Source organism: Desmodus rotundus, chromosome 4 (assembly GCF_022682495.2).
Source record: "Desmodus rotundus isolate HL8 chromosome 4, HLdesRot8A.1, whole genome shotgun sequence".
NCBI classification, from domain to species: Eukaryota; Metazoa; Chordata; class Mammalia; order Chiroptera; family Phyllostomidae; genus Desmodus; species Desmodus rotundus.
In genome coordinates, this window is record NC_071390.1 from 47,620,613 (window position 1) to 47,637,704 (window position 17,092).

At 39.3% G+C, this 17,092-nt stretch overlaps 1 protein-coding gene across 3 annotated transcripts in view; it reads left to right on the top strand.

Annotated features, from left to right (window-relative positions):
• Window positions 1-17,092, top strand: part of MYPN (myopalladin) — a 112,253-nt gene that overhangs the window by 51,965 nt on the left and 43,196 nt on the right. For all 3 annotated transcript variants that reach the window (XM_053922952.1, XM_045196081.2, XM_024561176.3), the window contains 5 exons: window positions 1,177-1,228; window positions 4,551-4,665; window positions 5,748-5,819; window positions 11,727-11,868; window positions 13,770-13,793. In XM_053922952.1, the coding sequence (XP_053778927.1) occupies window positions 1,177-1,228; window positions 4,551-4,665; window positions 5,748-5,819; window positions 11,727-11,868; window positions 13,770-13,793 (405 nt within the window). The remainder of the gene's footprint in view (window positions 1-1,176; window positions 1,229-4,550; window positions 4,666-5,747; window positions 5,820-11,726; window positions 11,869-13,769; window positions 13,794-17,092) is intronic.

Here is a 17,092-nt window from a genome sequence, read left to right on the forward strand (position 1 = left end):
TTTGCGAGGACTTTGACTAATGCTCTCAGGGAGATGGGAAGCTATGGAGAATTCTGAGCAGAGACGTGACATGATCTGACATAGCTTTTAACAGGGTCACTCTGGCTCCTGGGTGAGAATATACCACAGGGATTCAAGGGTAGAAGAAGGGAGACCATTGAGCAGCCTTGGAAAGGATTTATATCAGCACCAAATTTATATGACTAATTTTAGGGAATAAATCAATTTATGTTCCTTATATATCTATGATAAGGGTTGGGTGTTTTTTTTTTTCATTTATCTCATCTGCTGGGTTTTTCTGGGAACCATTCTTCGGCACTTTTATCAGCTATAATACCTTACATATGCCTTGGTTTCAGCACTTAAATATTGTAGCATTATGGTGTAAGCGCCCATTTACAAACTAGATAGTAAGGCTGGTACTGTCTCATTCTTCTGTATCTCCAATATAGTGCCAAGTACATAGTGGGTATCTGATAAACATTTATTGAATAGATGTGTGAATAATGGTACTAATATTGAATAATGCATGAATAGAATTGTATTGTATGTTTTCATTCTCGAATTTTTGGAGCACAGTAAATGCCTCCAGATTTAGCTCTGTTAAATCTTTTTGGAATTCACTATATTAAGAAGTAAATCCAGCATCAAAGCTCTGCTCAAGAGTGCTGAGATTGGATCGCTGATCTTTTTAATTTGTGGTAACAGAGCTTCAAACACCCCCACTCCTAAGATGAAATGTGACTGTTAGTTAATATTAGGACTGGAAGGAAGAGCATCCACCTACACCTACAATGTTTGGAATCCAATGTATGCATAATCCCTTCTTCTATTTAATCTGTGTAGGTCAAGAGCAAGAGGATTGATGGACACCATAACACCATATTAATGTCTGCAAAGAGTATTTTGTTAGTCCAAAGGCATTAGCAAGTGTTTTATATACAAGAACATTTGGAGTTTGGGCCAGTTAATTTGAACTCCATCACTAATTAGCCATGTGACCTTGAGCAAGTCCTTCATCTGCTTAGGGTCTATTTCTTTACGTGTAAAAGTGACTGTTAGTGTAGGGAATCACTGAGTTCATTTCTAGGTCTGAAATTCCGTAGGTCTTCAAATGCCTTGGAACCAGTTTAAAAATTAGCATAAGAATTTCATGTCTTGTTTTTATATTTCCAGGGGCTTCTTCTTCTGACTCAGAAGGGGACCCTAACAAGGAAGAAATGAATCGGTAATTCTAATTTTGCTTAAGTCTTGCCTAGCAGATTAATTTTAATATTTCTAATATTTTAAAAGTGAGGTATCACCTATGAAATATTATCATACCTATATCTACAGAGTGAAAAAAACAGTGGTTCAAAATTCATGTTTTCTGACTAAATAATACTACTCACAAGAACACAAAACCTGGTGATACTAAATTATATATATGAGTGACCTAGGCAAGTCGTAACCTTTTTGCTGAACAATTGTACTGAGTACTGAACAATTATTTTCATCCATTCATTACTTTCCACAAATATTGACTAAGCACCTACTCTACCCCAGACACTTCACAAGATGCAATGGGTATTAAGAAAAATCAGATACTTCCTGCCTTCCTGTTTACAGTCTAGTAGAATGAAATACATAGCAAATACAGCAAGAGATATATATCAAGAATATAGACAGTAAAAGTAATAAAGTGTAATAGACAATTACATGCAAGGTGTAAAAAACTTGGCATAAAGAACTCAATTGGTTGAGGAGGGAAAGAGAGATCAGGAAGGGTGATGCAGAGTTGATGGCCTTCAGCTGAAGCTTAAAAGAACAGTCAGTGGACACCCCCAAACCAGAGGGGGAGGGCCATTTTGGCCAAAGAGGCCGTGGAGAGAAGGCATGAGAACTGGAAACAGACAGAATAACCACCCCTTGAGACCATCTGAAACAAGCAGCAATATTTGGAAGACTGATTAAAAAGTTGTTGGCTGTGTTTGCATATTCTGTCCCTCCCTACAGGGAGCAAACACTCTTTAAGGGCAGAAATTATATCTTAGTCTTCAAAACCCTTTATGTATGCCTACCTTGAAATGATAATTTGCTTTTAGCTTTTGTCCAGATATGAAAATTCATAGCCAGAGTAGATGATTTCTCCCTTCAACTCACTTCCTTATTCTCATGGCTTCAGTTCAGTTTCTCCTTTTTTCCTGCCTCTTTATTGCCAGTCACCTCCTTACAGGTGCCCCAGCCTTTTTCTTTTTCATAATTTCCAAATACAACCAGTTATTCTCTAAAAGATAATTCCGATCCAATCATTTTCCTGACTTAAAACAAAACCAAGGGGGAGGGTGGAGGCGGGGGAGGGAGGTGGGTTTGTCTGGGGGAGGGGGAGAAAATGCAGACAACTGTAATTGAAAAGCAATAAAAAAATAATAATGAAAAATAAAAAAAGAAAAGAGAAAGAATGAGCCTGTGCCATGGTCATATTCAGGCAGGCAGAGACGGCTGCGAAAAAAAAATATCTACAGGAAAATAAAATACAAAACAAACAACATTTTAAAAAAATCTTAACATGGCACACAAATCCTTATTCAGTAGAGTATCAACCAGGCTATCTTGCCCTCTCCTCCCCATTCCCCCACCTCGAGCTCTATACACTGTTGCCATCTCACTCACACGATGCACAGTTAATCCCCGCCCCCTTCTTCAAGCTGTGCACTTTGCCTGGAATGCCCTATCTCCTTCTCTGCCTGGTCTTCAAAACCCAGTCAAGTTCTATACTAAACTTCTCCTCCATTGCACATTTATGCCTCCTTCCTCAAGGCTTTTATACAGTTATAAGCCTAATGGGTATTAATTTTGATACACATACTTAGATAAACAACAAATATCTAATTTGTTTATTTTCTTTATATCTACTTGTGGCAGGTAGGATTTAGCTTCAGTTATGTGTAGTAGACTCTCAAAATAATGACTTAAATAAGACAGCTATTTATTTCTCATTTGCATAAAAAATATGGATTTAGTTGCTTAAACCACTTCACAGTCCACTGGGTTCCAGTCTGCTTCCAGCTTTCTGCTTCATCTAATTCTAAGGTGTGGCCTCTCATCTTCTCAGTCTAAAACTGGGAGAAATGAGAGCATGCCCTGTCCCCCTTTTTAAGGTTATTTCTCTTAAGTCACATGCATCACTATCCCTCACATTCCATAACCAGAAAGTAGTCATGTGGGTACACCTACCTTCAGTGAAGGTTGGAAATGCAGTCTTCATTTAGAGTAGCCATGTAAAGAAGTCAGGGTTTCTATTATTGTAGAAAAAGAAAATAGGTGCTTTAGGAACACTGATAGCCTCTGTATCACCACGTAATTCTGCTTCTGAGGCCCTAGCTTACCTGGCTAGGAAAATACTTAATCAGTCATTATTGGATGTCCCCTTCCTCCTCCATGATTGTGGAAAGATCCCTGGGTTATAGGTGTGGATACAGATAGTGTTTGATGTTAAACGCTGCTCTATGCAGCTCACATGAATTACCTTCTTTAACTCTCTCAAAAATCCTTCGAGGTAAAAAAATTATTATTTTCCCATTTGAGAAACAAGGAAGCTGAGGCACACATAGGTAACATCTAAACAAAAAGGGCCCTGACTGGAGTGGTTCAGTGGGTTGGGCAACCAGTCCCACAAACTGAAAGGTTGCCAGTCGATTCCCAATCAGGGCACACACTGGGTTGCTGGCTAGGTCCTAGTTGGGGGCGTGTGAGAGGCAACCAGTCGATGTTTCTCTCCCTCCCTTCCCCTCTATCTAAAAATAAATAAATAAAATCTTTTAAAAGAAATAAATAAAATGGAAACCCATTCTGTCATCTGTCATCTACCCACACAGGGGAGAGGCCCATGTTCCAGACCTCAAGTTCCCTTTAAGTGCAGTCCATCCTGATATACTTGGGTACTGATAACTTTAGCAAGAGTGGGATCCTTTAATCACAGGGGTTACCATCCCCTGTGGACTCAGGTTCTCCCTCTTGTCAGGTTCTCTGGCAAGATCCATGAAACTAAAATAATCTCCCCTCTGTAGCCTCTTCAAGAATATTTCTGGGCTCTCTTGCCCTTCAAATAATCTCTTTAATTTGTGTAAACTTGAAGAGCTCATTGACTCAGGCTATTTCGTCTTTCTGCCGTGCCAAAATCCCAGAAGCAAAGATTTACAAAGCCCGGTTGGTGTCTTGCTTGAAATAGGAGGGGGAGGGAAAATACAGAGGGCAACAAAAAGGCAAATCTCAAAAATTATCTTCTGCGCATGTTCAGTCATAGCAGTTGTCTGGATTCTCAGTTGCAAATATGCACAAGTTGGCTGAGTTGCTACTAACTCAAGGACAAGAATGGTATGTTATCATCTTCCTGTTTACTTTTAACAAAGCACGTAGCAAAGAAGCTCTCAGTAATCGCTCGTGGAATATTGTTGACCAAAGATTTGTATTACGTCTAACTATAAGCAGAGATAATATGACTAACGTTGCTGAAAGAACTTTCACAAGAAATGATAGGTCTGTTTATACATATTTTAATCATTTCTCAGAGTCCAGAAGCCAAATGAGGTGTCATCCCCGCCCACTACTTCTGCAGCCATTCCTTCAGCAGCACCCCAAGCCCAGCATGTGGTGGCCCAGCCGAGTGTGTCAATCATCCAGCAGGTACAAGAAGCTAAGTGAAACACAAGCACCAGGGACTGTGACAGACAGGCACTGTGACCATGACCATCTTGTATGGCATGAGCATGTTCTTCTCTGTTGCACCTTTGTAATGGCCTTGGGTAACACGCTTCTGTGATCATAAGCTGTACTTCTGATATACAGTACCAGTGGTTCCTATTGCTTTGAGAACATTCTCTTTAGCTTCATGGGCAACTTTCATAGGAAAAAAACTCTTTACAAGTTAGTCTCTAAAATTCCAGCTTTATTGCCATTAGGATATTGATACGGTTCTCACAATGGCCCAAGACAACTTTGTATCATGAAACTCTGTTTCATGGAGCTGTAAAGAAGTCTACTTTCTAAGACAGCATTCATGAAATTATTTTTTAAATACATTAAAGGCTCTCATTCTTCAATTTGATGATGCTGCTGATGCTGATGATAATAATACATGCTTTAATGTGAAAACACTAAAAAAAATATAGAAGTATTTTAAGTAAAAACTTTAGTTAAGGTTCTACTCCCATGCCCCCACTCCTCAGAGGTACCCTCTTTTAATAGTTTCTAGCAGATAATTTCATGCATTTTCTAGGTATATATATATGTGTGTATATATATATATTGCATATAGATCTAAAAATATAAAATCATACTAATGTAAACATATTTGCAATGTTTTATTGATATATTTATTGACTTAAAACCATTTTTTAAAAATTTAAACAGTGACTTATCTAAGCCATTTAGCAATGCAGAGGGGGTCGCATTTTAGTTCTAATTCAATAATTTTCAAGTCGCGATCTGTGGAGGCTCAGGAGTTCTATGGTAACTCTTCAGAGATTTAGGGTTAATTACATAGCTTTGTATATGATGTGGTGGGCACATATTTACAGCCACAGTGATCCAGAAAAAAACAATCCAGTATAAAATTTGAAGTCTGTGATTCATAGACTTAGAAAATGTCAGTCTTTTGGTTTTAGATTAATCTCATGCACCAAATTCTGTAAATGTGTTATGTTTACCTATTTATGTATCTGATAATGGTAGGGACAGTAAATCTATTGTCCATTCCCTTCTAACAGTGTCGGAGCCCTACCAACTATTTGCAAGGACTGGATGGAAAACCTATCATTGCAGCTCCTGTGTTTACAAAGGTAATCAAAATATTACTTCTTTCTGTCATGGCTTTAAATACACTGCAATACCCAAACAAATTTGTGGGACCCCATGTTTATTGATTTTATCTCAGGGTTTTGGTCTGTTCAAAGTGCAGTACAGGATTTGGGATTTTCAGTAGTTGTTCCATGTCATTCAAGTCCCAGATTTCTGATAACAGCTTATATAATGGGAGAAATGTCTTCCCCACTCACCACATTGCTCTCTATGGTGGCAATCTTATTGCTGTTACACACAGTAGCCACACCTAGGGGTCAGGTGTTAAGTTTCTAGCCACTTAATACTCCAGAGATTTCTCTCTCTCTGGATGCACTTTCAAAAGAATTAAGTTGCACCAAAAACTGTCTTTATTGCTCAATCAGGTGGAGTTAAATGTTCTAAGAGGCTTAATATAAAGCCTCATTTTAGGACAATGAATCCTATTTTTCTATTTCCTGGTATCAACTATTGTGGTGGCATTAATTCTGGGTCTCACAGTCTTTGTATTAGAACTGGAAGTTTTACTCAAGGACTTTTGTTTACAAATGGAAAAAAAAAAAACCCAACAACAAGTGAGAGCCAGAAAAAATTAGCAATTTGTCCAACATCACAAAACTAGTTAGCAGTAGAATCAAGACTAGAAACAACTTCTCCCAATTCTTGCTCAAAGTTCTTTCACATGTAAAATATTGACTTAGTTTATATGTTATACAAGGCAATAAATTAAAAGGTAAAAAAATTGAATCACATTAAATTTTTTTAGGAAAGTTCCACCATATCAGCTCATCCAAGATGGTTTTCCAAAATCAACCAGAGTCTTGAGTGAGATATGTTTATCCATATGCATATTAGTTAGGTCAACATTCTCATGTGAAACAAGATGCTTCTTGACTTTTCACATCCATTTTTTTGTAAGCTGCTTTTAGAATTTGAGCGTTGCTTTTTTCAAAGACTCCAAGTAGGAAAGCAACACGTTGTGACTTGGCAAACACAAGACTTTGATGACGAGTCACCAATGAATGTGTGCACATGTGTGTAATATAGCTAACAGAGCTATCTGTCTCTTATTTCACTGCTGAGTCATTTTGCCTTAAAACGGAGTTTAAGTGCCCCAGAAATCCAGACACTTTAATTTGTCATGCCCATTTGTCACATCCTAGAGCCAGTGCTGACTCTTCAAAGGCAACTAAATCACAGAATAATATATACCTAGTCCCCTCCTCTTTTCTCTTCCTCACTACAAACTGCCCCTTTCACTCACTTTTAAATCTTCCTAGGTGCTCTGTCTTCCCTGCTTCTGTATCACCTGGTGCTAACTTCAGGTACAACATTCAGAACAATAGTAAAATTGTTTACTTTTCTGTCTCTCCCAAGCACCTTGAAGGATATCTCTAATACCTAGATTCGAGTACATAAAGGCATAATAGGTCCAAAGTCATTTTTATTATTCCAAAAAGTACAGTAGGACTTTAATGCTTATTCTTTACATTTTATCTTCATGGACCAGTTAGAACAACAGGTTTAGCTGCCTTTGTGTGGTGACACTGATTACCTCCTTCTAATTAGATGCTCTGATTGGCAGATAGATATATGCACTTGATAAATAAAGAAGGGAAAATGAATAATCATTAGTATATGTTGTTTGTTAGATACGTCTCCAAAAAACACTAGACCTGTGGTGGGAAAATGGCCCTTAATACAAAGACCCAAAGTCTGATCAGGCTTTCTGAGCCCTTGGACGTATGCTTTTGCCTCCCTAAATGGGGCCAGGATTGTGCAGACGAGGGGACTGTGCTAGGCTGACTCGGATCCCAGAGAGACTTACCAGCAACAGCGTGCTTGCGTTAGTTTCCATCAGCGCAGGCAGGATTGAGGTCACAGTCACTGCCAGTGTCCTTAGAGAATTTCTGAGTCAGAGCCACTGGCGGTGGCAATCATGTGGCATGAGCCATGATAACTGATCATTTGCATATGCTTATTAGAGTTATTTCTGCTCTATTTTACTTCATTGAAACTTCTGGCATTTCAACCCCCATGACTCACTTTCTATACTGCCCAACAAAGTATTTCTCTGCCGGCACAGCAATGGCAAGAAGCCAACTTTTTAAAAAATGTCAGTTACAGAGCAGAGTTTTATTGAACTCCTTGTGCCTTATGTGGCAATAGGGAAGTACTGGTATGGTCTTTTTTTTAAAAAAAAAGGTTAAAATTAAAAAGAGGGCCGCCCAACGAAACAGTGGTAGTTTGGGAGAAGACTGAGGTTCTGTGTGTCGGTGCGCTGCTGTGATCACAGGTGATGCCTATGTTTTTAAACCTTTTATGGAGATAGGCCATCCTTCGTCCTCCATCAGTATCAAAGATGCTTTCACTCTATTCACGTGGGGAAAGCAGTGCTCACACTTCTTGAGTGTGAAGGGAGGTAGGTGATCAAATTAGAATCTTACGCCTAACACTGCTCCCACTCCAGCAGCAGCTGCTCTGGCGGACTTTCAAGGCTGCAGCAGCCCTGGCTCCAGCTGCTTCAGCAGTAATTTGAAGAGTGCAAGGGGGCAGGGGAAGTGAGAATTTAAAGAAATGTGCTTTCATTATATAATATCAGAGGCAGGAAACCCTGAAATAACTGGACCAGTAACTGGATCCAGATCTCGGAAGATTACATGGGCCCCTCTCCCCAACCTGACAATTCCAGAGGCTTTTCTGACTCAGCTGTTGCACAAGGCACCTGTGACAATCCAGGGGCAAAAGGTCTTCAATCAAACAGTTCTTTATCAGTAAATAAGGCTCGGATCCAATTCCGGCCCAAAGCATTAAAAACACTCATTGGTAGCATCTTCCAAGTTGCAAGAATGTCAACTGGGTTAAAAAGGGAATAAAATGACAATATGAACCTTGTAGCTGACATCTTTTAATCAAGAAGAAAGATGTCCTTCCTCAAGATGTCCCTGCATTATATTTGTGGGTAAGAGTTACTAAGTAGCAACTGTGTCCTTTCAACTCACATCTACAGCACTTGGCATGGTGCTTAGTAATATTTATTCCGTGGTGAATAACCTCCACGTCAGCTAAGAAGGAATTACTTCTTTCATTGATTTGTGGGGTCTGAGTGTCTTTAGGGAGAATAGAGAAAAAAACTCCAGTATCAAATGGCTCTGCATAGTCAAGTCACCCTACAAAGAATGTCTTCCCAGATGACCAGCACGGCAATGACACACGAGACAGATTTGCACTTGGGGTGCTGTTTACCTCAAGAGGTTGTGGACAGTTGGTTAGAGCGACTTCGGTCCAGCCCCATAATTCTAGTTAAGACTGACTTAATCTTTGCCAGTTGGGGAATGTTTCAGTTGCCTTATTTGTCTTCAGTGAAATTTGGATGATTATGATCAAGTCTGTACACGGCGTACACACTGTGCCATTACCAACAGCCTAAGACCCACTGGTGGTGTGAACGTGGCACTGTCTGCACTACGTTCAAATGGTGCGGCTCTTTCGGACGCTGATGCGCAGCAGTGTGTGCCAGTTCCTTCCGTGAGACTTGCGTAGAAAAGCAGTTTTCAGCAATAACCACTAGTATTGGCCTTCAAACTGTGACTTTCAACAACTTTTTCTAAGGGGCTTGTCAGACGATCCCTCGGCACTTCCTCTACTGAGTATTGATGATGTGGCACACTGGAATGAACTTCTAACCCATTTCGCAGGCATTTAGTGGGAACATTCCATGCACTGCAGTAACTCAGGTATCTTGGCTGAACTCCCATACGGGACACAGGTCTTAGACGTCAATGTCAAGTGACTGACAACAATAATGTTGGTCTCAGTTGTGAGCAACATATTCTCCGGAGGAGGTCCTTTTTCATGCAGGGCTTTGTTGTAGCCTCTGCAGATTGAGAACTGGCTTATACATGTGAACCGAACTGCAAGCCCTGTCAAAACATAGCAATTGACCTTATTCTGCTTACATCTATTTTTGAAAAGGGACATATTTTATTTATTCAATTCCTTCTGCCGTCACCACCTTTTTTGTTGGTGGTGTTTCTTTGTTTTTCTAATTTGTTTGCCTCAAGAAGGAATGAGCCTTGACTGCTGTGGCTCAGTGGATTGGTCATTGTCCCACAAACCCAAAGGTCACGGTTTGATTTCCAGTCATGGCACATGCCTGGGTTGCAGGCCAGGTCCCTGATTGGGGGCCTGCGAGAGGCAGCCAATTAATGTTTCTCTCGCACACTGATGTTTCTCTCTCCCTTCCTTCCTCCTCTCTAAAAATAGATAAATAAAATCTTTTTAAAAAAAAGAAGGAATGAAACTCCATTACATGTGAATCCCAGGGATCATATGTCTGACTACCATTGAAGCATTCAACAGGCCCCCAAATTTCTGTTTTCACACGGAAGTTGCTCAGATGTCAGAATAAGGCCACATTCTCCAGCCTGCCAGGAGCACTCAAGACTCACTGATGTTCCCTGCTTACTGAGAACATTTCATTCTTGTCACTAGAAGATGTTGTTTTGAGTAGACAAGGAATAAAAAGGTTTTTAATCAAATTGTTCCTTATTAATCCAGAAACCACTCTGTGGAAATTCCATCCTGAATTACTTCAGCAAACAAATTTGGAAACACTAAAAGACCAAAACACTAACTTTGAACAACAACGCCCCCTGGCCATCCCAACACCCGTCTGAGGTAAAAATCTGCTGTAGCTTAAACCATATGGTTATCCCCACCCCAGTATTCCTTAGACAAATGCCATAAATACAATACGGCCATGCACCAAATACCATAAATTGATCAGACAAGAGCTATAAACAATCACCAAATATTTATAAAAGTGAATGACAAAAGCAAAAAAAGAAATTGACTATCCCCTTCTCTGACACAAGAACCACTCACTATTTCCTAATTGCAGATCCCAACATTGTAATAATAGAAAGCGATGCAGCATTTGTTACTAAAAGAGCTTGCTGAGGAAGTTAATCATAACCTTTCTGTCTATAATCTTTGGTCCAAAGTTAAAAACAACTATGTGCTCACACACATTACCTAAGAAACATTTCATAATCAAGTGAATCACCTCCTACACAAATGAATGTGTGACTTCAAGTTCACAAATCATGATGAGAGAAAGGCTAGTTTTGAAAGGATAATGTGAGTTCCATTCTCTTATAGAATCTGTCAAGGAATATACTGATATTTTACAGTTTCAAGTGGTTTTTGTAAACCTTTTTTTGTGAAAGTGTGGAGAAACATTTAATAATACCTTCACAAAATTACAAGATATTTTACCATGAGCTAAGGCTCTGAGACACGTGACTATGATTTCATAGAGATTGTCATTGTTTATTTCCCTGAACAGATGTTGAGGCTATACTGTAAAGAACACATAAGGAAAACAAAATAGCAAAACAAAAGTCAATTTCCAGGACTACAGAATGTAAATACAGCAAAAATGTATTTTCCTCTGCTAGAAAAACAGAGTCAGGTACTTGGGCCAAAGAGATGTTACACCTCGTGGATAGCAATAATCTTGTGTGGAAAAATACACTATTCTTATGCTGAATACCCCTAGTAGATACTCGCTGCAGATTTTTTAAATTGTTGTTATTTTTGGAAACCACGTAGGCCTTTAAGAACAGAAGTACTTTACCAGTAAATTAACATTTTTTGGATCCACTCAAAAATGTTTTGCCTCGTATTTAATAAACTTGTCTGGCACTGCAACAGAGAGGAAAAGGAAGAAGATAGTGAGGGAAAAGGGTCATGAAGACAATGCACACACACAGAATCCAAGCTGCCGGAGATGCAGAAGATTTGGGGAAAACCCAAACACAGAGGCAGTGGTACTTCCTCTAAAGTTCAGCACTAGATTTCAAAATGTACCCTTTTTGGTTCTAATAATATTCTTTTCATTACAGATGTTACAAAATTTATCAGCCTCTGAGGGTCAGCTGGTTGTCTTTGAATGCAGAGTGAAAGGAGCTCCATCTCCTAAAGTTGAGTGGTATAGAGAAGGGACCTTGATAGAAGATTCTCCAGATTTTAGAATTTTACAGAAAAGTAAGTTGATGCTTTAAAATTATTTATCTGATAATTAATTTTTATAAATGTATTGTATACATTTATTTTCACAATTTTTAACAGCTAATTACAATATAATAAAGAATAAAATAAAAATCATTTGAAATCATAATCCCCCAAACTAAACACTATTCATATTTTAGTGTATATTCTCAAAAAATTTTTTTCATGGATATTTTTAATAAAAATAAATCATAATCTTTTTATGGTGTCAGATAAATACTAGATTCATTGAAATGAGCATTTGGTAGGTTATATAAAAATGTCTTATCACTGGGTTGTACACCTGGAACTGGTATAATATTGTACGGCACTGTAAAACATACTCCTTTTTGTAAATTAGTTTTTTTACTGAACATTTAATGAGCATCTTCCCACGTTAATAAATATAGGCCTTTCTTACTTTTAAAAATATATCAATACAATTAATTTCCTATGGTTGAATACTTAGATTGTTCACAAATTTTTACTGTTATAAACTATACTTCAATGCATGTTAACAGAAAATTTTTGTGAATATAAAATAAATTCAGGTATGAGAGTTGCTATTGTAAATTAACTTTTCTTACACTTTTAATATATATTGCCAAAATAGCACCTCAAAAGGTTGAATTAAATTTAGGATGATCACATAATTTATCACCCAATCTGAAAGAGAAAGAAGGTGCTATTAATAATTCCATAATGATCCCAGGAATAAGCCAGGCCTGTCCCAGCTGAACTGGGACTCATGTCGTCCTAGCTATGCTTCACTACAGCCAGCAATATATGGGAATGCTTTTGTCTCATACTTTCACTAACAATGGGGATTCAATATTGTTTTGTCTTCACTAATTTTATAGGCCCCAAATGAGAACACTTCTTTTGATTTGCACTTCACTAATTAGATGTGGGATGGAACATTTTTCATATTTATTTGGTCTTTGTATTTCTTTATTTTTAAATTACCTGTTCATATCCTTTGCTCATTTTTATATTAGATTTTTATTTTTTATTGTAAGAATTACTTATATATTTAAGTGGTTAATTCGTCTTTTCTTGACATGTAAGTGCATTCACCTTGACCCATTTCAGCATAAAACACATCGAAATGTATCTGCTTTTTTGTTAATTTGTTTCTGCCTCTCACAAAACTGTAGTACTTGAGTCAGTATGATATATGAATCAAGCTACTATTAAGTTTAACAGCAGTGGCAGCGACAATAATATATTCTGAGTAGCACTAAAACTGATAAAAAAAGAAAAACCTTCAATATTCTATCAGTGTAGAAGGTTGTAACTAACAACTGTTGACTAAGTGCCTGCAATTTGATAAACATTCACTGAACACCTGTATGCTGTACCATGTGGGCATTTTCAGAAACACCAAAGACTTTTAAGATAAAGGACCGACTCTCAAGGAACCTGTCATCTAATCTTGAGGCTCTTAATATTAGAAACCTTAGAGCAGGAGGTACACTCTGCATTCCACTAGGATGTGAGAGCCCACGGGCAAAATAATCTCTCAGTCTCCACAGAGTCTCAGTCTTTTGTTTTTTTCAGGTGAGGCTGAATGGTTACCAATGAAAGCCAGTTCCTGAATCCCAGCTAACTCAGTAATTTTTCTTCACCTAAGGTTCACGTGTCTCAAGTGCAACCCAGGTGTGTCTCAAGATAACATCATTTAGCGAGCAGCTCTCTTGCTGTCCTTCTGTCACAGCCATCTGGTCCCTATGGAGGCCACTGGTGCTTAGGTCATTTTACTTAACATTTACAACGTAACCTTAACAAATCACTCATGAGTATGCAAGTGACTGTGAAATTCTGTAGAAAGCTTCTGATGAAAATATAGTCTCTCAGCAAAATAAATGTTAAGACTCTTCTAATTTTTTTTCTTTTAGAACCTCGATCCATGGCAGAGCCAGGTAAATATTTTAACTTTAATTTATTAGCATGTGATCAGTGATTTGATACATATAACAAAACATATTGGAATTACACTGGTGTCAAGAAAAAATGAAAAATAAAGTTTTAGGGAAAAAATCCAAACCAACCCTAGCTATTACTGTGAAGAAAGAACGGAGAGCATGTGCAAATCTGGAATATGTATCCACTACCTAATATGAATGCAGTTAGTTCTTGGTATTGAGGAATGTTTCTTAGGAATATCTTTCCTCTTTCTTTGTCCCCTACTCATGACCCCCCCAAAACTGGGCAGAGCAATTTCCAAAATACTAGATCAATTCCAACTTTGCAACCTATGAATCTGAAAACTTATGCATCAGATTTTGGAATTTGCAGAATCAATACAATGTCCATGGTGGTATTAGATCTAGTTGGAAGGACACTAAGATGACATGGAAGTGACAAGTAGGTGAAGCTCTTACCTCTAAAAAATACAAGTCACTCACAATCCAAGCATAAATACCCGATGTCCTCTTTGTGGTCACCCTGAAATATCACATTGGATTTTTACACCTGGGTAAGAATGATGGTTTGGAATTTCATTATTATAACTCTCTTCTGGAAACTGAATGGAAAAGCATTCCAGAAGTAGACTTTGAACATCCATATTGCATAGCCCTGCACTAGGCCCTTGGGGATACATAGTAAAGACCAGAGGGATCTTATTCTTGCATTGCATGTAGTGGAAAGTATTTTTCCCTTTGAAAATATTTCAGGCCTTTGACACATTCATCCAAAGCAAGTGTTTTCACTAGGCAGTCTCATACACAAAATAATTTCATAGCCACTAAAAAGTGGTCCTGGCCCACAACAAATCCTGCCTTTCCCAGCTCCATCATCTAAAATCTCATAGCCAGAGAGTTCTTCCTTCCATCTTGTATAATTCCAGTACCCTTTGGAGACAAAATGCTTTATTTTATCAGGCAAGTATAGTATATAGAGAAAGAATTTGTCAGATCATTTTCTGAGAGCAGGTTACTGACAAAGGAAAGTACGAATGTTTGGGAAGGGGAACACAGAGAAGGAAGCACAGCCAAGGACTCAAAAAAAAGGACTGAGAGCCACCAAAACCAAACTTTGCCTATCATTTAGGATTCTCTGGGCAGTAAGTAAAGAAAGCCTAGGTAAAAGTGGCTTGAGCTATAAGAAAAATGTATTTTCTCACATAGCAATGTGCCCTAAGAAATGGCAGTCTTGAGACTGGTTAATTTAGTGTCTCAGAGATCATCAGGACCGGAGGGAACCAAGATGGCGGCGTAGGTAGACACACTGCGCCTCCTCGCACAACCAGAACTGACAGAGAATCGAACAGCAAGGGGGACCAACACCAAGGAAACAGAAAATAATCATTCATCCAGACTGGTAGGAGGGGCGGAGACGGCACCGGGGTGGAGAGGACTCGCGTGGCTGCGGCGGGACTGAGACTGGCGGAGTGTGGGACAAATGGCGCAGGCAGTCCGAGCACTAGCAGACCCTGCGGTCCCACATTTGCACAGATAAACCCAGAGGGCCGGACTCAGAGTGGCGGAGAGTGGGGCAGGCAGAGTGGCGGATAGCACCTTGCGGCACCACATTCGCCCACAGATAAACCGGACAAACGGCGGGCAGAGAAGCAGACCGCTGCGCAACCCAGGGCTCCAGCTCGGGGAAATAAAGCCTCAAACCTCTGATTGAAAGTGCCCCTGGGGGTTGGGGCGGCAGGAGAGACTCCCAGCCTCACAGGAGAGGTCGTTGGAGAGACCCACAGGGGCCTGGAGTGTGCACAGGCCCACTTACTCGGGAACCAGCACCAGAGGGGCCCAGTTTGATTGTGGGTAGCGGAGTGAAAGACTGAAATCCGGAGGAGAGTGAAGCGGGCGCCATTGCTCCCTCTCGGCCCCACCCCCACGTACAGCATCACAGCGCAGCGACCAGCATTACCCCTCCCCGGTGAGCACCTAAGGCTCCGCCCCTTAAAGTAACAGACGCGCCAAGACAAAAAAAAAAAAAAAAAAATGGCCCAAATGACAGAACACTTCAAAGCTCCAGAAAAAATACAACTAAGCGACGAAGAGATAGCCAACCTATCGGATGCACAGTTCAAAGCACTGGTTATCAATATGCTCACAGACTTGGTTGAATCTATTCGAAAAACAGACGAAAAAATGAAGCCTATGCTAAGAGAAACAAAGGAAAATGTACAGGGAACCAATAGTGATGAGAAGGAAACTGGGACTCAAATCAATGGTGTGAACCAGAAGGAAGAAACAAACATCCAACCAGAAAAGAAAGAAGAAACAAGAACTTGGAAAAATGAGGAGAGGCTTAGGAACCTCCAGGACACCTTGAAACGTTCCAACATCCGAATTATAGGGGTGCCAGAAGGAGAAGAGGAAGAACAAAAAATTGAAAACTTATTTGAACAAATAATGGAGAACTTCCCTAATATGGCAAAGGAAATAGACTTCCGGGAAGTCCAGGAAGCTCAGAGAGTCCCAAAGAAGCTGGACCCAAGGAGGAACACTACAAGGCACATCATAATTACATTACCCAAGATTAAACGCAAGGACCTACGTCCAAGATTACTGTATCCAGCAAAGCTATCATTTAGAATGGAAGGGAGGATAAAGTGCTTCTCAGATAAGGTCAAGTTGAAGAGGCTCATCATCACCAAGCCCTTATTATATGAAATGTTAAAGGGAGTTACCTAAGAAAAAGAAGATCAAAAATAGGAACAGTAAAAATGACAGCAAACTCACAGTTATTAACGACCACACCTAAAACAAAAACAAGAGCAAACTAGGCAAACAACTAGAACATGAGGGTTGTCAATAAGGGAGTGGGAGGGGGAGAGGGGGGTAAAGGTACAGAGAATAAGTAGCATAGATGATAGGTGGAAAATAGACAGGGGGAGGGTAAAAATAGTGTAGGAAATGTAGAAGCCAAAGAACTTATAAGTATGACCCATGGACATGAACTATGGGGGGGAATGTGGGAGGGAGGGGGGTGGGCAGGATGGAGTGGAGTGGGGGGAGAAATGGGACAACTGTAATAGCATAATCAATAAATATATTTTTAAAAAAAAAAGAAAAAAAAAAAAAAGAGATCATCAGGACCAATTTTTTTTTTTCATTTTCCATTCGGCCATTCTCAGAGTATCCTCTTAGGCTGATTCTCTCATATACCCAAGATAGTTGCCACAGTTATGGGTGTTAAATGCAGATAATAATATTCATGGGCAAAAATAGGGAATAACACTATCTGTTCCCATGTAAAGAAC